Source organism: Lynx rufus, unplaced genomic scaffold (assembly GCF_022079265.1).
Source record: "Lynx rufus isolate CCGP_SWC_20201006 ecotype Redwood Valley unplaced genomic scaffold, mLynRuf1.p SCAF_6, whole genome shotgun sequence".
Lineage (NCBI taxonomy): Eukaryota > Metazoa > Chordata > Mammalia > Carnivora > Felidae > Lynx > Lynx rufus.
In genome coordinates, this window is record NW_025814878.1 from 55,367,969 (window position 1) to 55,394,327 (window position 26,359).

The 26,359-nt window shown below is 34.6% G+C and overlaps 1 protein-coding gene across 1 annotated transcript in view; it reads left to right on the forward strand.

Moving 5' to 3' along the window:
* The window catches only part of ASCC3 (activating signal cointegrator 1 complex subunit 3), a 367,207-nt gene that overhangs the window by 122,250 nt on the left and 218,598 nt on the right, over positions 1 to 26,359 (forward strand). The window contains exon 11 of the mRNA XM_047101482.1: positions 23,232 to 23,396. Within this exon, the coding sequence (XP_046957438.1) occupies positions 23,232 to 23,396 (165 nt within the window). The remainder of the gene's footprint in view (positions 1 to 23,231; positions 23,397 to 26,359) is intronic.

Consider the following 26,359-nt stretch of genomic DNA (forward strand, 5'->3'; position numbering starts at 1 on the left):
CTGTGAGATCATGACCTGAGCCAAAGTCAGTTGCTCAACCAACTGAGCCACCCAGGCGCCCCATTTTATGTAATTTAAATGAAAAACTGAGGTCAGTAGTATTTTTATTGGTCATATGAATGAGTGATTGGATGTAACAATGTTGAGGCAGATTTAATGTGGTAAACCTGGATTTATATAAGAGGTGAGCAGGAGGGAATGGTCTAAGACATGTGTTCTTAACATGAGCAGGAGGGAATGTGTTCTCAGACATGTTTAGATCAGAAGCTATCTGATGAAAGCAATGGACCCTGTCCATGGGAAATTGGATTGGGGATTCAGATAAACACAAATAGTATATAAACAGAAATATTATATAAATAAATATTATGCACAGTTTATTATAATAGTTAACTCCTCTCAGGTGAAGCAGCCCTAGCCCAAGGCGTCCATTCTTAGAAAAGGAGAGGATACCATGACTTGGAAATTACAATGTTGGAGTATTTTTGTTGGGTAAATCAGCCATTGGAATCTGTACACTTGAGTTGGCCCTCGGGTTTAGTAGAACACTACAGATTTTAACTCCAATGTGCTGGCACTTCTTGGTTGCTTTCCTGTGTTGAGGATCAAATGTTTTATATAAGAATGGTGAAGTATATATTATTGGGCACTCAATAATGCCATTATATTGTTAGCTATGACACAAAGCAGTTGAAAAAGTTTCGTTAAACTTTATTTGGTACAAAGTGTGAAATTGTAGAGACAAAGATCTGGTTAGTTAGTGAGATTCCTATTTTATAAACATTAAAATGATTTTTTTTAGTGTTTATTATTTTGAGAGAGAGACAGCAATTAGGGGAGGGACAGAGAGAGGGAGACAGAGAATCCCAGGCAGGCTCTGCAGCTGTCAGCACAGAGCGTGATGTGGGACTCGAACTCAGGAACCTGAGCCAAAACCCAAGAGTCAGACTGAGCCACCCAGGTGCCCCTAAAATGATTCTTGAAGACTCTAGGATAAATATATTTCATGAGTTTTATGATACAGTTTGCATTTTTTACAGATTATTGGCACACAGAAATATGTTAGTTCTGAGAAAACTAGATTGTCTTGGCAGACATAATTTACTTTTGAATAGTCAGTTCCTCTAAAACTGAGTTGCCTTGTTAGGGCAAGGACTTCATAATTCAGACACATCTTCAGGTTTCTTCCACAAGGCATCCACAGAAAGTGAGTATTCTATGTCCTTATTTGTATCTCTGATTTTTTTGAAGTTGTGGATTTGTTCTTATCACTTACGTTTGAGTTTTTTATTTTTATATTTTTATTTTATTTAAAAAGTTTTCTTTTTAATATTTATTTTTGAGAGAGAGAGACAGAGCATGTGTAGAGGAGAGGCAGAGAGAGACACAGAATCTGAAACAGGCTCCAGGCTGTGAGCGGTCAGTACAGAGCCCGACGCATGCTCAAACTCAAACTCAAACTCAGTCAGACTCATGAACCATGACATCCTGAGCTGGGTCTGAGTAAGAAGCTTAACCGACTGAGCCACTCAGGCACCCTACCTCTAAGCTTTTTAAAAAAATCTCTGCTTTGAAACAATTTGCTGAATAAAAACATTTTATGTTAATCTGAATACTTTCACTTTCTTGAACAATACCAAATTTTTCTCCATAGTTTGGTATGGTGTGATGTCTGAGAAATTTAGGCTTATGAGACCTGAGAGCTTGGTAGGTTATGACAATTTGTTACTTTCAAGTAGTTCTTGATTTGAGAGCAAGTTTTCTTTTGTTTGGGAGCAGTTATTTTAGTCAATATTACAGGCAGTTATTTTCAAAAAGGCTTTTGTTTCAGAAACACTGCAACAGAAGCATGAAGTTTCTGTAAACCTAAAATGGAATATGCAGCTGGTTAATTTTAGGAATTGTAGAGAGCTATGCTTGCTGGAATTTTTATGATCTAAATAGTATCCTTTGAATTTATAGTTTGCACATGTCTGTAAAAATTATTTTTGTATATCAAAATGAATATATGAAATCATACTTTTGTAGAACTTTGTGCCATTATAGGCATACATAATTAAAAAAAATTAACATTCATTTATGAGAGACAGAGGCAGAGCGTGAGCAGGGGAGGGGCAGAGAGAGAGGGAGACACAGAATCTGAAGCAGGTTCCAGGCTCTGAGCTATCAGCACAGAACCCAACGTGGGGCTCAAACTCACAAACCATGAGATCACGACCTGAGCCGAAGTTGGAAGCTTAACCAACTAAACCACCCACGCGCCCCACCATACATCATTTTTAAAAAGAAAACTGAATGTACTTGTAGTCATCATTGATTTGAACCTTGGTTAAAATTACTACATAGAAATATTTATTGCTTGCTGTTATTGGATAATCAAGGTTGCCAGAACATTAGAAGGCATGCCTATAGATAGTATGATATATGTTATGTTAGATCTGTATTTTAGACCATTTCGTATCCTAAAGGTCATTTTCTTTATGTTTTATTGTGCAGTTTTACAACTGGAGCTCTGTGGCACTTTTTAAGACCAGTGTGAATTAAATGTTAATTTTGTTTGAGAATTTTCATACTTTGGATTTTTTTCTCCCTTCAAAAAGGTTAATATACTCATTGTAAGAAAGTTTAAAAAAATACATAAAATTACAAAGTTTAGCATATTAATCTTTTTTTAGGCAAATATGTAAAGCTTTAAAAAATGAAAGTAGATTGTATATTATTTGTTACATTTTTCCCAGTAAATATTTTTGCATATCAATTAATTCATATTTCATGGCATTTGATAACTACAGAGTATTCTCCTTCTGGATATACTAAGTTAACTGTACACTTCTGGTGACTTTTACTTCTGGTGAGTAACATTTATTTACTCACTAACTTATGGCAGACTGAACACTTAGGGGAAAGAGGAAACTAGGATATCTAAGAAACTTAGCTGATACGGTAGAGAAGAAAACTTTCTCTTATTATTTTGTGTTGATTTTTCATGGACTTCAAGTTAAGGTATCCTTTACATTCACATTTATCCTTCTTCACTTTTAACCATCAGCATGGACTTCACATTTCTTTATGTCCAGAGATTGACTGGATCTAGTCTCCTTAAAAGTCTCCTTTGTCTTTTCTATTGTTGTGTGATAGGCTTGTATATAATATCCTCCCCTAGACTTGTAGGTTGGGCTGAGTTATCTAGTTATTCGTATTCCAATTATAATTCTTTTTTTTTTCCCCCTCTACTCTTCAAATCTAAGTGCAGTCTAATCTTGGAACTGCTATGTTTAAAAAATTAAGTAACCAAAAATGATATTCTATGCTATTTTAATTCTCATTGGTGTACAATTTGTATATTGTAAATATTTTTTTTTATTTTAAACAATGATTAATCACCTTATACACTGTAAGTACTTTGTATTCACGATTCACCTGGGTTTAAGGCAGGCCTCGACTTCAAAAGCTGAGTCTGAAAAAATAATACCAGTGCCCTCTAGTCATTCCTATTTGCCTTAAAAACATTTTCATTGTACAGTGCTTTGTTCCTTCAAGTTATAGAGAACTAAAATATTCAAAATGTTTTCCTATTGTTATTTAATATAATATATAAAAATATTTTGAAGATAGTGTTTTGTACGTAGTCGGCCTTCAACAAATGTTAGCTCCTTTCTGCTTCTTTATTGGGTTCTTAATTCTGCTCCTTACCCACTATACTTCACGAGTAATAACCCCAGAGACTTGATTTATGTTACATTGACTCTTCAAACTCTGCCTGGCTGTTAACAATCAAAGAGAAGAGAAAAATGTGGTGACCTTCCCCCCAGTTTTAGAAATGACAGGATAGTAAATGTGAATGGTGCTTGTTTGGCTGTAAGTGGAATATCCTTTGACTTTTCCCTTTGGCAGAACAGTAATCTGTGGAATTGATCCTTGGAGAAAACCTCTTAAAAGCTTGGCTTAAAAAAAGCTCTTATGTTCAGTTTGACCCTCTTTTTATTAAAGGATGAAAGCTATTCATTCCTAAATTTGAGATTCATTCCTAAATTTCTTACTAGAAAAGAAAATAATAATTGTATTCTAAGGAAAGCAGTAGATACTACCACGTTAAATTTAATACATGTATACCACTTGGTCTTTAAACATTTTATTTTAGCTTTAGTGAGGTATAAGTAGTGTACAAAATAGCTGTACATATTTAAAGAATACAATTTAATGAGTTTTGACATATGTGTATATGAGTGAAACCAACACAATCAAATTGATGAACATATTCATCAGCCCTAAAAGTTTCTTCACACCCCTTTGTACTCTCCCTCCACAACTGTCATCCCCAGGCAACCACTGAAATGCTTTCTGTCACTATAGGTTTGCTTACATTTTCATAAATTGTATGTAAGGGTCCGTATGTACTTTTCTATCTGACTTCTTGAACTCAACCTAATTATTTTGGTATTCATCCATGTTGTTGCATATATTAATGGTTCATTCCTTTGTACTGCTAACTAATGTTGAGTTGCATGAATATATCACAAATTGTTTATCCATTTAATTTTGACCAATATTTGCCTTGGTTCTAGTATTTCACTATTACAAATAAAGCTACAGTGAATATTATTGTATAAGTATTTTTGTGGACATATGGTTTTCACTTTGGAGTTAGTACCTAGGAGTAGAATTGTTGGGGATATGGTAGATACATGTTTAACTTAAAAAAATTTTTTTTAATATTCATTTTTGAGAGACAGAGACAGAGTGTGGGGGGGGGGCAGAAAGAGGAGACACAGAATCCAAAGCAGGGTCCAGGCTCGAGCTGTTAGCACAGAGCCCAACTTGGGGCGCCAACTCATGGACCGCAAGATGATGACCTGAGCTGAAGTCAGACGCTTAACCAACTGAGCCACCCAGGCACCCCGATGCATGTTTAACTTTTTAAGAAACTACCAAACTGTTTCCAAAATGGCTGTACCATTTTATATTCCTAATAGCCATGTATGAAAATTCTGGTTCCTTTACATCCTCTATAACACTTACATGATTTTTTTTTTTTTAATTTTAGTTGTTTTAGTGGCTATGTAGTAGCATCTCATTGTGGTTTTAATTTGCATTTCCCTAATGACTAATGATGTTAGGCATCTCTTCATGTGCCTTTTTGGCATCTGTATATCTTCTTTGGTGATGTGTCTTTGCAAATAGTTTGCCTTGTTTAAAGTATTTTAAGCGGGTGGTTTGTCTTACTGTTGAGTCACAAGACTTGTGTAAGACTCTAAATGCAGATCCTCTGTTCGGTATGTGCTTTGCAGTATTTTCTTCTAGTTAATGACCTGCCTTTTCATGTTCATAGCAATGTCTTTTGAAAATCAAATACTTAATTTTTATAGAGTCCCAATTTATTGACTTTTTCTTTTATAGTTCATTCTTTTTTGTATCCTGTTTTAAAAATATATCCTAAGCACAAGATAAGTATTATTTTCTCCTATGTTTTCTTCTAGAAATTTCTTAGTTTTAGGATATGATGCATTTTGAGTTGATTTTTGTGAAAGGTAGAAGTAAGGGGTGAGGTTCACTATTTTTGCATATGGATACCCGCTGTTTGGGCACCATTTGTTGAAAAGAGTTACTCTATTGAATTGCTTTGGCACTTATTATTGAAACCAATTGACCATATATGTGTGACTCTTTCTGAATTCTGTTCTGTTGATTTTGTATTTTTATCTTTATGCCAATACCACACTGTCTTGACTACTATAGCTATATAATATGTCTTGAAATCCTGTGAGTCCTCCTACTTTGTTCTCTTTCAGAGTTGTTTTGGTTATTTCAGGGTATATTTTCAAATAAATTCTATATGTTTTGGTTAGTTTTTGCTAACTCTTCCTGTTATTATGCAATTTTATCTAGTATCCATAGAGTAGAGAAAGAACAGTTTATAAAAGTGTTAAGTGGGAGGTAGCAGCTGTTTATTTTGAATTATTTTGCAGACCTTGAAGCCCCTGAAAAACACTATTATAATGGCAATGCAACACTGACTGAAAAGAGATTCAAATTTTTTTGAAAAGTAGGGGAAAATTGCCCACAACACCCTAGAATTACAGATCCTAAGTATTTAATTTCTTTTTAATACTTTACATTTTTTATTGTTTTTATCTCATTGTAATACATATTCTTTCATTACAAGAAATTTAAAAATAGCCAAAAATAACATATCCAAACACAAGTTATTACAAGTACATACTTTCCATTTTTCATTCTTGTGCTAAGGTATATTCATATATTTAATAAAAGGCAGTATGGCATAGTGGTACATGAGAGTTAATTGATTTTATACATGTGAATTGTTTAGAACAGTGCTTGGTATATAAGTTCTTAATAGGCATTAGCTTTCTTTTAATAAAACCATACAAATAAATTGCTTTATTTGTTTTGACAATATACCATAAACAATGATTCATGTCAGTAGATATATATCTATAATAATGTAATGACATTTAATGATGTTAGGCATCTTTTCATGTGCCTTTTTGGCATCTGTATATCTTCTTTGGTGATGTGTCTTTACAAATAGTTTGCATGACATTAAATAATCATACAAAGTAGATTACTGATTGTTGGAAAAGGACCACACACACAAACCTGCCATATTCAGTACAAACCATGTGTTTGTATGGTGTCCTCATTTATTAAATTGAGAATATAGGGCATTGTTGTTCAGTATACTGGCCACTGGCCACATGTGACTTTTTAAATTAAAATTAAGTAAAATTTTGGAAAATTAAAACTTATTTCCCTCATTTGCACTAGCCTCATTTCAGCTGCTCAGTAATCACCAGTGGTTACCAAATTAGATAATTCAGGTACAGAACATTACTGTCATCACAGAAAGTTCTATTGGACAGTGACAATGTAGTGCTTAAAGGAAGCATTGTAGAAATACAAAGGACAGAAGCTGAAGCAGTGTATGTGCATACATATGCTTTTTCTTTTGTCAAGGGGCATGGAGTTTCAGTATACAGAATATCCTGCTGCAGTCAAGAAAGAAACCAATCACTATTAAGATACTCCCCTGTCATAGATTTTAACAGTTTCTGGGCTTCATTCTAAGGACACGTTTACAGATGTCAGGCTTCCTTGATACTGAAGCAATTTTGATACAATTTTCAGTTGTACAGTTGAGAAATCTCCGTTTCCAGCTTTGCAAGGATCCTGGAGAGCCTTCTCTCCTCAGAAATATACAACATTGTATGTATATTACATGGTTTATTTAATTCTTGCTTTGATATTTATTTACAGTTTTTAAACTATTCCTATTAGAAAAATCAGAGTGTGCATGATTGACTAGAAATCTGTACTAAAAATTAAAACATATAAATAAAATAGCTCAGTAGTTTTGAAAAATTGGCATAAATGCTTAATAATGTTGAAACTTCAAAACAACCCTGTAAGGACCAGCATTTTAACACATTCATATTGGTGACTAGGAATGGCATTTGCATTGATTTGTCTTTTCATAATTTCTCATTACCAAATCAGTTTGATGTTATCCTTTTTTATCATTAACTATAGTCATACTAGAAACCAGCTTAACTTCCAGTCCCTGTCTCTCTCTCTCTCTCTCTCTCTCGCTCTCGCTCTTTTTTTAAGTTTATTTATTTTTGAGAGAGAGAGAGAGAGAGAGAGAGAGAGAGCAAGTGAGCAGGGGAGGGACAGAGATTAAGGGAGAGATGGAGAGAGAAAGGGGGGGGGGAGAGAATGAATGAATCCCCAGCAGGCTCTGTCCTGTCAGCGGAGAGCCCGATGTGGGGCTGGAACCCACAAACCTTGAGATCATGACCTGAGCCAAAACCAAGAGTTGGATGTTTAACCGACTGAGCCACACAGGTGCCCCCCAGTCCCTGTCTCTTTATATTACATATATAGGCACTGAGATTGCCATATTGCTGTTAATTATATTTTGCTCTGGAAAATCCAGCATAGTTTTATAGCTTACTTATAATAATCATTACCTCTCCCCCACCTCCCTGTCTCATCCAGTGGCTCTATTTGGTATGAAGAGCTAAGAGAAAATAGCATACATTTAAACTACATGCTAGTGAAATATGGAATAAAAAACTAAGAGGAAATGAAATGATGCACAGAGTAGACTTTATCAGCATGAAAGATTTGTTTCAACTTCTGGGTTTTGTAAAAATCTGAACTTCTGCCATGTATAACTGACATTCAAGATAAAGTCATTTATCTAGCTCACTAAAATACTGTGTGCCTATTTCATGAAATCAGTAAAGAATGCTAATCATTTGAAGTCACTATTCATTGAGCTACTTCTGCATAGATGCAATTCAATGATGAATCTAAATATTCTAAGATATGGATTTAGTTTAGAAGTTATTGTGGTATTTATATTTGTTATAATGTTGCTTATTTCCCTTCTTGCCTTCATTTGTTTGGTGTTGGGATTTGTTTTTTAAAGTACTTATTTCAGAATAAGACTAGTAGACAGCAACAGTATTCTTTTCTGGTTTTGAAGGTGATTCTTGTATTTAAGCTTAATTTTTCAAGTGACTTCACAAACACAATCAGTGTGTTTTTGGTGGCAGTAATGACTTTTCAATCCTTTAATAACATAAACATTTTGCTTTTTCTAGTCTTTTTTTCCTGATTTTCATTTCTAATTTTGTGTAATTAAACAATAACCAAAATGAAAATTTTAACCTTCCTTTTAGTTAGAGATCTTAAAAAAGGGGAATAGAACTTGAAATCTGAAAGCAGCCAATCTCTAAAAAGAATGATTAGTTTAAAAAGGTTTAACCATGTGCTTAAACATAATGGCATTAAAAAGCTACCACTTTTAAAATCCATGATGAAATGTCAATATTATTTGCCAGGCCAACCATTTCCTGCATTTGAGCACATGCCATTAAGAAGTAATGAGAGCTCTATTTTGAAGAATGTCTCATTACTTTTATTAGTAAGTAAGCTATAAATTACTCTGAAGCATCTTGGAATTCTTAGTGTTAGGTATTATTTTTACTTTTGCAAGGTTTAACAGCTACTCATAAATATATTAAAATGCTTTGAGTAAAAAAGCCCACTTCTGTGTATAAACTACTGTTTTTAACTGTTTTGTTCTTAATATAGTTGGATGAAAGGGAGTCCTGAAAGAACTATAATTTTTGAGGCATAAAAATCTGTTTTATGGATGCAAATTATGTATTATTTGAGACCCTTAGAGTATAATTTAAAAGCACTTGGGAATCTAATTATCTTTGCCTTTACTAAAAAAAATTTGGAATAACAATTTTGCCTAATCCATGAGTGTTACTTTGCAGAAAAATAGCTTATTTCATTGTATCACAGGAGTGAAGGGGGGGGGGGGGTCCTATTCTTAATCGTTTCTTTTTTTCTTTTTGTCTGCTTAATACCACAATTTAGTTACTTTTTGTTTCTATCATGTGATTGTTTTATATATATATTTTTTTAATGTTTATTCATTTGTGAGTGAGAGAGGCAGAGAGGGAAAGAGAGACAGAATCTGACGCAGGCTCCAGGCTCTGAGTCAACAGCACAGACCCTGACACGGAGCTTGAACCCTCGAACCTTGAGGAGAGCCTTCTCTCCTCAGAAATATACAACATTGTATGTATATTACATGGTTTATTTAATTCTTGCTTTGATATTTATTTACAGTTTTTAAACCATTCCTGAGCCCAAGTTGGACGCTTAACTGACTGAGCCACCCAGGCACCGCTGATTTTTTTACACAGTGTCCCATAAGAATATAAAACAAAGCAAAGTATTAGAAAACATATTTTTAAATTACTTCAAGAGCACTGACTGCAAAGTTTATCATGCTAACTTACCCAAATACAGAGCAAAAACCAATAAAAAGCTTAGTGTTTTCTTTCTCTTAAAGTAAAATATAACAATGTATATTATTGTAAAATGATACAGTGCATAGCATGCTTAGAAACAGTCTACTTTCCCTATAAACAAGGAAGCAAAAATAAATGTTCAATATTTATGATGCTGATTCTAAGTCTTCTTTTACTCATTAAATTTCAGAAAAATCCTGCCACCTATAAGTTTTAAGATGGGAACTCGCTAACCACAAACATTAGTATCATTGTGAAAAATTACTTTTATCTTCCTCAGAAATATGAGATGTACTGAATATTAAAGGATGTTTTATCTATGGTCTTTTGTAATTGCTCATCCCTTAAAGTGGGTGTTTTTCTTTAATTTTCAAAGGCTATCCAGTGAAACCTACATTTAAAATTTTTGAATAACTAATTATTTTTTATAAAAACAGGCCTCAGTTTCTAGTATTCCTTTATATCTTGTTTTGTTTTTTTGTTTGTTTTCTAACCTCAACTGTTACCCTACAGCTATTGAGGTAAATCTGTAAAACGTAGTTTGTTGCATAAGTAACAGTATGGCAGCTAATGGGCCTAGAAAAGATGAAGAGGCTAACCAACTTTAATTTTCTTATGTTATATTTTCAAATCAAGTTTGAAAATTTTTCTCCAGGGTAACTTGTAGCTATATTAACTATTTCTTAATGTTTCATTTGTGATTATTTCATCCTGAACCAGGAAGAGAGCAGAGAGATGTAAAATATCTGACACATGGGAAATTTTCAGCAGAATATATTTTTACATTACTTTTCTCTGGGGAAAGATAACGCTTAAATATACTCTATATTTAAATGTAAGGTTGGGGCGCCTGGGTGGCTCAGTCGGTTGAGCGTCCGACTTCGGCTCAGGTCACGATCTTGCGGTCCGTGAGTTTGAGCCCCACGTCAGGCTCTGTGCTGACCGCTCAGAGCCTGGAGCCTATTTCAGATTCTGTGTCTCCCTCCCTCTGACCCTCCCCGTTCATGCCCTGTCTCTCTCTGTCTCAAAAATAAATAAACGTTAAAAAATTAAAAAAATAAATAAATAAATGTAAGGTGAATACAGTCAATCCAGCACCAGTTCTTATTAATTTTTTATTTTATCTCCTATGTGTTTCTCACATTCATCCATATCCTCCCCATCTTCACTAATGCTTCCTTCACTAATGCCTCTATCATCTCTCACCTTGATTCCTTCTATAGTATTCTAACTGGGGTACCAGCATCCAACTTGCTCCCTTCTATTCTTTCCCCTTAAGTTGCCAGAAATGCAGTCTGAACGGTTTCATCCTTCCCTTTTCACTCCCATACCCTCTCCTATGAAAAACAGCAATCCAAAATGAACGAATGAGGGGCAACTGGGCTTAGTCAGTTAGGTGTCCGACTTTGGCTCAGGTCATGATCTTGTGGTTCATGGGTTTGAGCCCCATGTCGGGTTCTGTGCTGACAACTCAGAGCCTGGAGCCTGCTTCGGATCCTGTGTCTCCCTCTCTTTCTGCCCCTCCCCTGCTCATGCTCTGTCTCTCTCTGTCTCTTAAAAATAAATAAATGTTAAAGAAAAATCAGAATGAATGAATGGAAGGAAGGAAGGGAGGGAGGGAGGGAGGGAGGGAGTAGACAAGACGAGACAAGAGAAAGGAAGGAAAAGAAAGCCACTAATAGTTTTTCAGGCTGCTCTACAGTGTGAAAAGAGTAGCTAGAGGTAGCTGAAAGGCTATGCATCATCTGACCCTTCCCATCTCTTTCTCACCAAACTTCAGTCCTCTCAGCCTCTGTGCCCAGCCCTTTACTCTGCCTGTCTTTACTCTCTTCCATCCATGTTGTCCCCCACATGCTCTATGTACATGCTCTGCTTCTGCCTGTAACTCTCTTTTTCTCCTTCACCTCATTAATTGCCTTTCATCTTTTAGATGTTAAATCAAATATTGGTTCCTTTTTTAAAGTTTATTGCTGAGAGAGACAGAGCATGTGCAAGTGGGGGAGGGACAGAAAGAGAGAGGGAGTGAGAGAATCCCTAACAGGCTCTGCACTGTCAGCACGGAGCCCAACATAGGGCTCAAACCCACAAACCTGTGAAATCATGATCTGAGCTGAAATCAAGAGTTGGACGCTTAACCATCTGAGCCATCCAGGTGCCCCTCAAATGTCACTTTCTTGATAAACCCTTTTCTGGTTTCTCTGGTTAGGTCAAATTTTCCTAACAATTTGTTGCATCATGAATAGTATCTAAGTTGTCTTTAGTACCTTATCACAAGTAAAATCTTGCATTTCACAGTTTTTTTTGTATAATGCCTACTACCACTCCACCTGCATTACAATGTAAGCTTTATGATATCAAGAGCTTTATCTGTCTGCCTTTATCTTTCCTCACCATAGCATAGTACATAACTTAGTGTCTGGTACATTACAGTGAGGAGACACAGGATGATGCTGATGATGTTAGAAAATCTAATTGATCCCTATTACATGTCAAGCATTATCCTAAATATTTTATGTATATTAATGTGTTCCATTTTCATTATAATCCGCTTATATGTAGGTACTGTTATTTCTTCATTTTATTATGAGGGAAACTAAGATTTTTGGTAGTAGATAGATACACAATAAATACTTAATAGAGGCATCACTGAAAGATATTGAATGTGTTCTCCTTAAGCACAATATATCATAGATACTGTATTGATAAGTGAGACACGCCCATAAGAATACTTAGATTTAGAAGTACTAATAAATTGTGTTTATAAAAATAAAGTTTCAGTCCATATTAATAGGACTACCCACTTTTCTTCTTGGTTGGAGGAAATTAAGTTAGGACACCTCAGCTATTGCATATAGGACATCAGAAATGATGGCCTGTTCTGTTGGGAAAGGCCTGGGGTTGGCTTGGTGGAATAGGGGTGGGAGGGCAGGAGAGGAGCATTATAAAAAATCTCTAAGTCCTGATTACAGAATGTTCAAATTATATTCACTCCTCTTTGAGTGATACTCTGAAATACAAGTCTGCTTTTCCCAATAAGACAGAGATTCAAGCCACTTAACTTAATCCATGAAGAGCTATTAAAGTCTCATCTTTTCTCAACAACATTCATTGAAGGGAAATAACATCCAGCTACTGGGACTGTCATCCCCCAAGGCACAGGGTGAGCAGCATCTTCTTTGTCCAGGACTCAGTAAATAACCCTCTTTCTTTGAATATGTTTTGAGATTTTTCCATTTGGTAAATGTACATGAATAGATTAGAGAGGTGAGCATTCCTCTGGCTAATTCACAAAATCCATTATGTGACAGTGTATTGAACATAACTTTTAAACCAAATATCTATATGGAAGATAAATTGTATAAATCCTACCATTAAGTGTAGAAATATTCTATTTTCTTATTAGGCAAGAAGAGTTACCACCAGTATTATGAGTAATAATTACCTGCAAAAAATATGATTCACCAACAATTCTTGAGTATGTACCACATGCCAGGCCACTTTAAGACATTGTGGATAGAGTATCTGTCAAGACAGTCACTGTCCTTGTCTTTTCAGTGCCTGTGTCTATTGAGGGAAGCAGATATTTAAGCAAGCAATATAGTGTAATAAATACTATGCTGATAGAAAATATGGGCACAAAAATGCCAGAGAAGCCTATGGAAGGGAATTATTAGTAGGGTATTATGGTTTAAGAAAAGCCTCCTAAACATTTCAGCTTAACACCTGGAGAATGCAGAGGTGTGTGTGTGTGTGTGTGTGTGTGTGTATTTTCTTTTAGCGTATTAAAAACAGAATCATACTTCATATATTTGTGTGTCTTTGTGTAAAATGCATCATATTTTTTAACTTAATATCAGTATGTATACATCTACATTATTTCCTTCTAAAAAGCTTCATGAATGTCCATTTGTGTGTGTAGACCTTTTTTTTTTAAATTTTCTTTTATATTTTTTAAAATTTACATCCAAATTAGCATATAGTGCAACAGTGATTTCAGGACTAGATTCCTTAATGCCCCTTACTCATTTAGCCCATCCCCCCTCCCACAACCCCTCCAGCAACCCTCAGTTTGTTCTCCATATTTATGAGTCTCTTCTGTTTTGTCCCCCTCCCTGTTTTTATATTATTTTTGTTTCCCTTCCCTTATGTTCATCTGTTTTGTCTCTTAAAGTCCTCATATGAGTGAAGTCATATGATTTTTGTCTTTCTCTGACTAATTTCACTTAGCATAATACCCTCCAGTTCCATCCACATAGTTGCAAATGGCAAGATTTCATTCTCTTTGATTTGTAGGCCTTTTTTTGAGATTAGAATTCTGGAAATGAGTTGCTGGACCTAGGGTTTGTGCATTTAAAATTTTGAGAGATTTTGCCAAATTACCTCCAAAATGGCTCCACTCCTTATAGCTAATATATCTATTAATGATTGAGGTTTTGCAGTTTGATGATATGAACACTAAATACACATTGACTCTTCCTACAAAGGGAAAATGAATAGTTTCAAAAAATAACATATTAAGCATTATTAAACAAATTCTAGTTAAGATACAAAGCTATTTCTCCATGATAAATTAGTAAAGGTAATGGAAATACCCCATGCAGGTTAAACTACAGTATAACTTCAGCTCCCAACCATTGCCGCTAGTGTGGTAAAATCATTTTGGCTAGTGATTTGCTTGAAAGAAATCTGGATAGTATGGTCAAAACAGTTTAGTTAACTGAATGGAGAATGGCTATTGGAGTCCTGAGGTCCTAGAAATTTGACAGATGTAGCCAATTTTGTTAACTCAAGTTGCAATACCAAAATCACTTGGGGAGCATTTTCCTTCTACATACACTGGCATCCTTTTTAGTAATAGTCATCCTAACAGGTGTTAGGTGATAGCTCATTGTGGATTTGATTTGCATTTCTGTGATTAATGATGTGATTAGCGCCTTTGCGTGTACATAGACCAGGGTTCACAGAAGCCTGCTGGTGGCCTGTGCCATGGATGCTTCCTGAGGCTGTGGATGCTGCTCTGGGCTGCTTGGGCCAATGGGTGCTAGGGTGAGCCAGGAGCCTAGGTTTGCGGGAGCCCCCGAGGAGCATCTAAAGCCTGTGGAGTTGGCCCGGTACTGGGGTAGGCCAGCTCTGGGGTCTGTGATAAAAATGGACACTTATTTCCTTCTGCAATGAGGGAAAGAATTTCTCTGCACTGGGCTGCCTGGGCTTAAAGGAGGGATGCTTGGGGATGGGTGGTGACATGAATCTATCTTTCCTACTCCCCTCAGTGCATCTTTTCTTATTTCTGTACTTCACCCATGTGCTGTAATCCCTCACCTGGAATCCTTAGCTCTTGTGAAGTGAAGTTATTTTCATTCACAGATAGTTGTTCAAATTGATTTTTCTGGGGGAGGGGACAAACACAAAATTCCTATGCTACTATTTTGCTGAGATCACTCCCAGTTTTTCTTTTTCAATTGGGTGTCAAGAAAGTGTACAGTCAGGTTTTGTGCTTCCTCACAGATACAGTATTGGCTTGGGGCATATTTGCCTTTGTCCTGTATCACTTTCCTAAGCCTCCATTTTAGTGTATGTGTGTGAATTTCTGTTAAGTCACTTCAAAGCCAATAACAAACAATTGTTTTTTGATCTCTTTTTTGGTGCTGTCAGTTTCTTAGAAGTGGAAGGAATAGGAGAAAAAAATGCAGAAAATGTAAAATTTCACATGGATCTGCACTGAAGTCATATTGGCACTATGTGTGTAGTTTATACTCTGGTGGGCAGAGGCAGCAGCAGTTGACTCAGTGGGGTCAGCTGCCCACTATCGTTGACGAAATCATTTTGTAACATTATGTGAGGAAGTGTTTGGACCACATTTCTTCTTTGCTGCGTTTCTCGTTTAAGCTTCTAAACTTCTTGCCTTTATGTTTGTATTCCTAACCACAGACACCTATCTCTAGACATGTAGTTATGTACAAACTTCTGTAGAGAAGCTCTCCTTTGGATAACCATAAGTTGTGATTAAATAGAACACATGTCCTGCCTGTGTTCTTTTTCTAAATAGAAAGGTATCAAATAATTGAAGTAGGTATTCAATAAGGACAGCTGATTTTCTTAATTGTAGTAATTTTCAGCAGCTTATGTCCTGCCATAATTTGTTGATAAGATTTTAAAATCCTCCCTTCATCTGTCTCTCCTGTCCAATAGTAGACCCCAAGTAAACTTTTGATTAATTGTTCTTGAATTGGCGGAATCTCTCAACAGTGAATGTCTGGTATTAGTTTGAAGAGATAAAATTGGTATTATTTGGAATCATTTTTGTTGATTACTACAAAATACATTTTTTTTTAGCTCATCACTTTTGAGCTTTTAGTAGTTTGGCATTGCAGTATGAAATTTTAAAGTGTTTTTGTAAGAAATTGATCCTCAAACTGAGCTTTGCACATGTGGCAGGAAAGAGAAAAAACATTGTAGTACCAAGGAAACCTGTTCCCTATGAGTCATAACGTGCAGAATAGAACTTATCACAGTACAAGTTTCTACCACAAATTATTCACATGTCAAAAATCTGTCTTCATGAGTCAGCAGAAGAGGAATCATTGTAAATTGTTTTAGACCCTTCATCTATGAGATTTTAATGGAATGAAATACTGGAGTATTATGGACAAGCATTTAGAGATGAGAGCAAGGTCTTTATGGCTTTTATACACACTAATATAACAATTTCTGTATTTTTCTCTGTTAGTATAATTAGTTAAGTTTTACAGTAACCAAGCATTGTACTCTTTATAGGCTTATGCTGATGGCTAGACTTCAGTATGTATGGTTTGAGATTGTTGGCAAGTGCTTTCAATCAACAAAAAGAGCTGCAAAGAGAATTCTACTCCAGCTGTAAACACATGTAGTCTAGAAAGTATTTTAAATGTTTCTCCCTTTCCCAGCATTCTATGTTCTGTTCCTTCAAGGGTTTTAGAATTTCTTATTGAATTATACTTTATTTAGTAAATGTTACCTATGAAATGTTAACCAAAAATAGTTTCAGTGTTTTTGCTAACATGAAAACACCAAGATACATGTTAGATTACATTCTTTATGCTTTTGCTTGACCATATCTGTACTTTCAAAAAAAAAAATATGAGGTAAGAATACTTCTGTACTTGAAGATTTTCCAATTAATCTTAATATTTTTATTTTATAATTGAAAGCTGTGGTCCTTGACATAAATAAAACTAGATACTTCAGAAGACTTTGTGCTTTACATGTGTGAGCATGTACTCACACATGTTAATTGATGGGAGAGGAAAGAACATAAAATGTAGAAAAGGAAATAGTTGGAACTAACTGATTTGTTGTAGTGTCCCCAGGGGCAGGTATAATTTGCAAGCTGTCACATTCCATTATGGGGGCTGTTGCCATCAATCAGAGCTGACATTTGTATAGCAGAGGTTAGTATAACTGTAATTATATGTATGTTTATTGAATCTAAACCCTGTGACACTTTACCTTTATTCTTTAAATTAAAACATTCATGTAATTTATAAACTTCTTGGTTGAGTGGGCATGTCATTATGTATTTTAAAAAGGAAAATAGAGTTCCAAAATCCTGCAAACTGTTGCCTGGTCTAGTCTATAACACTAGAATGTGATTTGTAACAATTCCAGTCTGAGTGTTGTCACTATAGAAGATGTGTTAAGCAAACATTCTTGAATATTGCTCTTTAGTTTAGTTAATAGACCCCTAACATTTTGAACTAAATGTACCATATTTCATCAGTTGTAAGACCCATTTTAAAAATTTACTTGATAGTAGAAACAACCATAAACCAAGTAACAAAATGGCAATAAATACATATCAGTAATTACTTTGAATGTAAATGGACTAAACACTCCAATCAAAAGGGTTGCAAAGTTAATAAAGAAACAGGACCCATCCATTGCTGCTCCAAGAGACTCCATTTCAACTGAAAAACACTTGCAGATTGAAAGTGAGGGGATGGAGAAACATTTATCATGCGAATGGATGTCAAAAGAAAGCTGGCATACCAATACTTCTATCAGACAAAAGAGACTTTAAAACAAAGACTATCAAGAGACAAAGAAGGGCACTATATAATAATAAAGGGGACAGTCCAATAAGAGGATATAACAGTTGTAAATATTTATGCATCCAAAATGGGAGCACCCAGATACATAATATATGTTTCCTTTCCAAACATAAAGGAAATAATCAATAGTAATACAATAATAGGGGACTTTAACATCCCACTTAAATCAATGGACAGATCATCCATACAGAAAATCAACAAGGAAACAGTGGCTTTGAATGACACACTGGACCAGATGGACTTAACATACATATTCAGAACATTCCATCCTAAAACAGCAGAATGCCCATTTTCAAGTGTACATGGAACATCCTCCAGAACAGATCACATATTAAGCCACAAAACAAGTCTCAAAAAAGTAAAAAAAAATCAAAATTGTACCATGCATCTTTTCAGACCTCAAAACTATGAAAATAGTAATCAAGCATTAGAGAAAATCTGGGAAGAGCACAAATACATGGAGGTTAGATAACATGATACTAAACAATGAATGGGTCAACTGTGAAAGCAAAGAAGAAATCAAAAATTACATAGAAACAAATGGAAAGGAAAACACAGTGGTCCAAAATCTTTGAAATGCAGCAAAAGTGGTTCTAGCAGGGAAGTTTATAGTAATACAGGCCTACCTCAAGAGGCTGTAACAACATTTTTCTAGATCTGTCTGCTAAGGAAGGGAAATAAAAGTAAAACTAAACTATTGGGACTACATCAAAATAAATGGTTTCTGCACAGCAAAGCAAACAATCAATGAAACTAAAAGGCAACCCACTGAATGAGAGAACATACTTGCAAATGACATATCCTATAAAGGGTTAGTATCCAAAATAAATAACTTATACAACTCAACACCCAAAAAACAAATAATCCAATTACAACTGAGCAGAAGACATGAACAGACATTTCTCCAAAGAAAACATCCAGATGGCTAACAGACACGTGAAAAGATGCTCAACATCACTCATCAGGGAAATGTGAATTAAAACTACGATGAGATCACCTCACACTTGTCAGAATGGCTAAAATAAAAAAACAGAAAAAGCAAGCATTGGAGAGGATGCAGACAAAAAAGTAACCTTTGTGCACTGTTGGTGAGATTGCAAGTTAATGGAGCCACTGTGGGAAACAGTATGAAGATTCCTGAAAATATTAATAGGACTACCCTATGTTCCAGTAATCACACTTATTGGATATTTGTCCCCAAAATACAGAAACACTAATTCCAAGTGACACACGCACCCTGTGTTTATTGTAGCATTATTTACAATAGCCAAACTATGGAAATAGCCCAAGTGTCCACTGACAGATGGATAAAGAAGTGGTATTTTATATATATAATGGAATATATTCACTCAAAAAAAGGATGAAATCTTGTCATTTACAGTAACGTGGATAGAGCTATAGAGTATAATATTAAGTGAAATAAGTCAGAGAAAGACAAATACCATACGATTTCATTCATAATAGTCATGATACAATCATAGAAAACTAAACACTGTAATTTTACTATATACAGATGTAAGGAAAGTTTTTAATAGTAATGTTTAAGTGTGTATGGGATGCAGCAAAAACAGTTTTAAGAGGGAAGTTTATTATGATACGCCTACATTAAGGCAGAAAAAGGTGACAAACAACCTAACCTATACCTCAAGGAACTAGAAAAAGAACAACAAACTAAACCCAAAGTTAGTACAAAAAGGAAATAACAATGATCAGAGCAGAAATAAATGAAATAGACATTAAAAAAATAGAAAATGTCAACAAAATAAGGGCTGGTTTACTAAAAAAGATAAACAAAATTGACAAACCTTTAGCTATACTGACTAAGGAAAAAAGACAAATAAAAGTGCCAAAGATGAAACATTACAGCTGACACTGTAGAAATACATAGGATCACAAGAGAGAATATCATGAACAACTAAACATCAGCAAATTGGATAACCTAAAAGAAATGTATAAATTCTTAGAAACATACAACCTGTTGACTCATTAAGAAATAGAAAATCTAAATATTAATATTGGATCATACTGATATTAATAGAATGGAAGAGAGGATCATATTAGTAGAATGAAAGAGAAAGATGATCATATGATCATCTTAATGGATGCAGAAAAAAATCATTTGACAAAATTCATCCTCATATACCCCCATGCTCTTTGCAGCATTATCAACAATAGCCAAGACATAGAAACAACCCAAGTGCCCCTCAGTGGATGAATGGATAAAGAAAATGCAGTGTATATATATGTACAATAGAATACTGTTTAGCCATAAAAGGGAAGGTAACTCAGACTTTTTAACAACACGATGGACTTGAGGACGTTATGCTAAATAAAATAAGTGAGACAGAACAACCAATACAGAGAAACAAGTGTGTTCTCACTTATATGTGGAATATAAAAAAGCTGAACTTAAACAGTGGAGTGGTGGTTGCCAAGGTCTGGAGGATAGGGGAGTGGGGTAGATATTGGTCAAGGGGTATAAACTTATGGCTATTAAGTTGCAATACTTAATTTGCAATACTGTGTTATATACTTGAAATTTATTTATAGAGTGGACCTTAAATGTTATCACCACACACACATAACACACCCACATGTAATAGTGTGAGGGGATAGAAGGGTTAATTAACCTTTTTGTGGTAATCATTCTGAATTATGTATCTGCATCAAATCATCACCTGTGCACCTTAAATTTACATATATTACATCTCAATATCTCAAAGCTGGAAAAAATGAAGAGATAAAGCTACTTCCCTTAGGTCACAGTGTTTTAAAAGGTAAAATAATAATATTAATGTTTAAGTGCGTTACTAGATTAATTGGTTCTGGCAAGTCTTAGGTCCTTTGGTTCTTTTGTCAAATGAATGAGCATTTTAACTCAATACGCTGAATTTTTGGCATGATCGTAATATGTATATAGCATCACAACTATGCCATTTTCCCAGTGGACAGGATAAAATTGGAGCAGTTTCAAGTAATGATTTTTTATGTTTCTGAGGGAATAAGTACATGTATTTAGAGAAATTTAAGTTGACAGTAAAAATGCTGACAGTTAACCCGTGCCCTGATACAAGAGCAGATGGAAATGTCTTGCATGAGTTCCAATTCATTAAGCAAATGTGACACTTTATGTTCCAGCCGTTTTAAGTTCAGGGAACTGAAGTGATGAATAGTAATTTAAATGAAGCCACTTCTCATTATGCTGAAAGTAAAGTATAATAAAATGCTAAAGTGGATTTTAAGATTTCCTTGGTATAGCTTTTTGATATCTGAAAAATTTGATTTTACAGTTTGTTACCGCATTGTTATCTCTGAAAGTTAATTATAAGAAACTATTAGCATAATATTCTAAGTTCATGTTGAGGTAGGTAGCCAGGCTTCATATTAACAAAACAGATGAACATAGGAGAAGGGAAGGAAAAATAAGATAAAAACAAAGAGGGAGGCAAACCATAAAAGACTGTTACATATGGAGAACAAACATATGTGGAGAGTTGCTGGAGGGGTGTTGGATGGAGGGATGGACTAAATGCGTGATGGGCATTAAGGAGGACACTAGTTGGGATGAGCACTGGGTGTTATTATATGTAAGTGATGAATCAGTAAGTTCTACTCTTGAAACCATTACTACACCGTATGTTAACTAACTTGGATTTAAATAAAATTTTAAAAAGTGTATCCTGTATCTTTCCTAACACTTGCAAGTAATAAGCTTACTTATTTTATACTTTGATAGTAAATATACAGTGTAGGAAATTGTTGTTTTGAAAAATAAGCATGTTTTCCAGGACTTTTAATGAAAAGGGTTGTTAGTAAGTGATCCCTGGGTATATTTATATTAATATATCCTGGGTTATTTTAAGTTTATCATTATTCAAAGTAGAAGTTCATTTTAAATTTGTTGAAAGAGATTTTAATGCATAGTGAATGTTTTTTACCTATTTTAGATCTCAGAATTTATTAGACATCTTTTTATACCTAATTCCAGCAGCACATCTTTTCAATAAAATTTGATGTGATCTCAACATTGCCATTTAGCGTTAGCAAATTAACTAAGTAGCTTTGGATTTGTAGTATTTCATATCATTGATATGAATTGCTTAATCTGTTTCTTTATAGTTTGTTAATTAATGTTCTGTTTAGCTGCTAAACTTTGTGGTTGATATAGTTCATTTCATAATGAAAGCAGTGATATCACTAATAATGCAACAGGTCATATTGATAAATTTAGATCGTGGATAAGAATTTATACATAATTTTCACCAATCAAAAAAAAAGTTATTGTCCCCAGAGCTGACTTAATCAGGCATGAAATAACATAACAAAAATGTTGTCAGAATAACCTGACCCTTATCTTAGTCAACCCCCTCAAAGCACAGATGAATTGTGATTATCATCTGTCTCTCTAATCTTGATCTACTGGCTAAGAAAAGCTTTGATTTTGATGTGTTATCTTGTATTCTTTGATTTATCCACACATTGGCTTCTTTCCTAATGTAGTAATACTATAGTAGAAGATATTATTAAACTTGTCATCTTTTTCTCGCAACAGGATAAGTTTAGAGTACGCAAACAATTTAGTATGTGACAAGCAAAGAGATTTATAATTACAGTTTCATGTTAAATGGTCTGCTTCTGTGAAGTTCACATGAATGCCTTAGGCTTATCTCCTGCTCTGCATGCCCTAGAATCTTCGGTGACTCACTCTTTGGGTTACCATTATGTGCCAGTTATATGTATTATATATATTACTTTTTGGTATAAAAGTACTGTATATATTAGTTGATATTAAAGAGCAGTTTTTTAAAAACTGTGTTAGTAGTGAAGCTTCCTTCAAATTTGGATAGGTATAGACAGGTTATTGTTCCTAGAGTGGATTCTTGGTTTCCTTTTCATTTCCTTTTAACACATGTTTCACTTCTTTGTCTCTTTTCAAATAAAGGCCATCATCAGTGTTTATAGTTTAAAAGATAGACTCATTTGTTTTCTATATCATAAGATACTTTTTAAAGAAGGTATGTATTTTATAACATAATTTCATAACAATTTATTGACAGACTATCTTCATTGAGTTTTAAATAACTGCTTAATATCACAACTTAAGTGGAGTGAAATATCACTCTTGAAGTGACATTGTTTACGGTGAATTAGATATCATTCCAGGATATTTTGAACACTTTTTATTTGATCTGCATAAAGCCTGCTAATTATATTTCTTTTTGAATGGCACAGGTGAAATTTATATCATCCACATGATACTTTCTCTTTTTAAATTCATTTTATCTTATAGATGCTTGTTACCACACCAGAAAAATGGGATGTAGTGACAAGAAAGAGTGTTGGAGACGTAGCTCTTTCCCAAATTGTAAAGCTCCTTATTCTTGATGAAGTTCATTTGCTGCATGAAGATAGAGGACCAGTATTAGAAAGCATAGTGGCACGTACTTTACGGCAGGTAAGAAGAAGTTATTTTTCAGCTTATTTTGGAGGAATGAGTAAGTTTTTAAGCTTAAATGTAGCATTCAAAAAATATTAATATGTTTTGTTCATGAGAATAAAGATAATTTAATATGGAGAAACCTTTAGCTATTTTGTTTTCATATTAAAAGTACTCTTTCTTCCTTCCAAGTCTTATTTTATTGAAGTCTCTCTAAATTAACCAAAATAAAGACAGGAAAATTTCTAAACTGTTGTCGCAAAGCTATGTCTAATATTGACTAAGCAGTATTAAGATATAATTGAACATAGGTAAATATTAGTGATTTCATCCACTTCTCTTCTGTCTGCACTTCTTCCCCCTGAAAAGATATGAACAATTTACAATTTTTCTTATATACGAGATAAAATGAAATGTAATCACCTCATGTGCATAATCTTCATCATTGTTTTTAAAAGACCTGTACACGCTATTTCTAGTTTGAGAGCTTCCTGGCTATTCATAAATAGTCCAAACAAAATCAATGTCTCGTGATTATTTTCTGTCAGCCTCTCTTTTCATTAAGTGAAAAGACAGTGTCTTAGAATTTCCATGGGTATTAAAATGATGTTTGTTGGTAGATTTTACATGTGTAGAAAACAGATGAATACTAGTTTTTCAACATAATCAAGAACTCTAATTCTTTACTCTCCATTTATTATTGTCTTTGATCCATATTCTCCTGGTTTTATTTTCTTTCTGAAGTAGCCAGGACACCATGACCAATTTTTCTTTTGTCAGTAACCTTAACTTACTTAACTTATCCCTGACTATCTGGCATAATTCCATCCATGAATCATTTGAATCATATATATGCCTCTAGCCAGATGCTAAGCACTAGCAAAGAAGATCACATAGTGATATACGAGTCACTTTACGTTCATAGACTCTGAATTTACCTGCATCATTGGGAGCACCCTGGAACTTCTGAGCCACTTTTCTTCTGTTTTCCTAAAGTGAGCATTTCCAAGCTTCACCAGACTTCTCCCACATTTTTCCCTACCCTACCGTGCCTCATTCTTAGGGCAATGTGTTTACTGAACGGAAGTAGAGTCCTTCATGCTTGAAGTCCCTCAGTTCCCATCCTTTGCCTTTCCTTTCACCACCCAGAATAAACCTCAGCCCTCCCCCTCATATCCATATTCATCATGCTATCCCTTGTTCCTTAGAGACCCCTTCTCCGCTTGCCTTGGACCCATTCCTTTTACTCTGTATGTTATCCCTTTTCTTTCCTGTGTTATCTTTAACTTCTCGCTCTCAGTGGACACTGTCTCTTCAGCTTAAAAGAACTGCAAAGTCCTTCTCATTTTTACCAAAAAACCTTTCTCAAACCTATCCCTCTAATAACTCCTATTCAGTAAAACTCTTTTTGCCACCTATCATCTGGAAATATTAATCTGTATTCACTGTTTCTCTTTTGACTTTCAAACCATTGTAGTCTGTTTATTGTTGCAACATAGGTAATAAAATGTTTTTACCAGGATTGCCATTTATTAAATCAAAAAGGCAGTCCTCAAACCAATTCTTTTTTTTTTTTAACCTTTTCACACTACTCATTTTTGATATTTGATGTAACTTATCATTTTCTCAGTCTTGAAATTTTCATTCCTTTTGGCTTCATGATGCGATCCTGCTCTGGTTTTCTTCACTTGATTCTTTTTTTCCCCACCTACTTAGCTGCTCTTAACGGTCTCCCTTGCTGTCTCCTTTCCTCATCCTTGAAATGTTTACATTCTCCAAGTCTCGGTCAGTTGCCATCTTCTTTATTCATTCTGAATATTTACCCTGGGAAAATAACACTTCTTTGCCTTTGTCACTTAAATCTATGTAGTCCAAATCTTACCCTCTGACTTCTGGCCATATCCAGATGCAGTTGTATGTTCCTATTCTAATATCCCATGGATATCTCTTACTAAACATGTCAGAAACTCTGCCATCTTCCCTGTATATTTATATATGGCTTCACAGTCTCAAGCTCCAAACTGGGAATCACACTCAAGTTTTCCTTCTTCCTTAACACTCTTCCTCATCCCAATCACTACTTAGATATCAATTATTTTATATTTCATATGCTAACTAGCTCTGATCTAGAGCTGTATATGGGAAGTTATACTGCATTTTAAAATGTTTTAAAATAGTGTGTTTCCATCTGGTAAATCCACCATAAAATTCTAGATGGATTAATAATTTAACTATATCAAGCAAAACTCTCAATACATTAAAAAAAATATAAGAGAGCATATCTAAATAACCTTGGGGGTAGAGAAGCTCTAAGCAAAATGCAAAACTCCAAAGGTTATAAAGGGAACATGTGGCACATGTGGATGCCTAAATATTAAAAACTTCTGACCAACAAAGACATCTCCAAAAAGTTAAAATGTGAGACAGAGTAACAATAGCATGTAAAATAATGTATTTTATATTTAATAGTTATTATAAATTAGTAAGATATATGAGATTTTTAGAAATTTGTTAAAAACATTTCATAATAGAAATAAAAATACTGAGCATTAGAGAAAAGATGCTTAAAAAGACATGAGATTTTTATCAAATTGGCAAAACTGAAAAAAGAATGTAATTTGAAAGCACCCCCTAAAACCAACCCTATGTTTTTACTTCTAGGGATCTAATGTGTGGAAGTCATAGCACAAACACATACCTGTATTTTTTCATAAATTTTTTTAATGTTTATTTTTGAGAGAGCACACCCGAGCATGTGCTCACGGGAGAGAGGCAGAGAGAGAGAGGGGGACAGAGGCTCCAAAGTGGGCTCCTCACTGGCAGCAGAGAGCCCAGAGCAGGGCTCAAACTCATGAACTACGAGATCATGACCTGAGTCGAAGTCGATACTCAATCGTCTGAGCCACCCAGGTGTTCCCACAAACCTATATATATGTTATATATATAACATGTATATATATAATTAATAAGTTATAGTCATA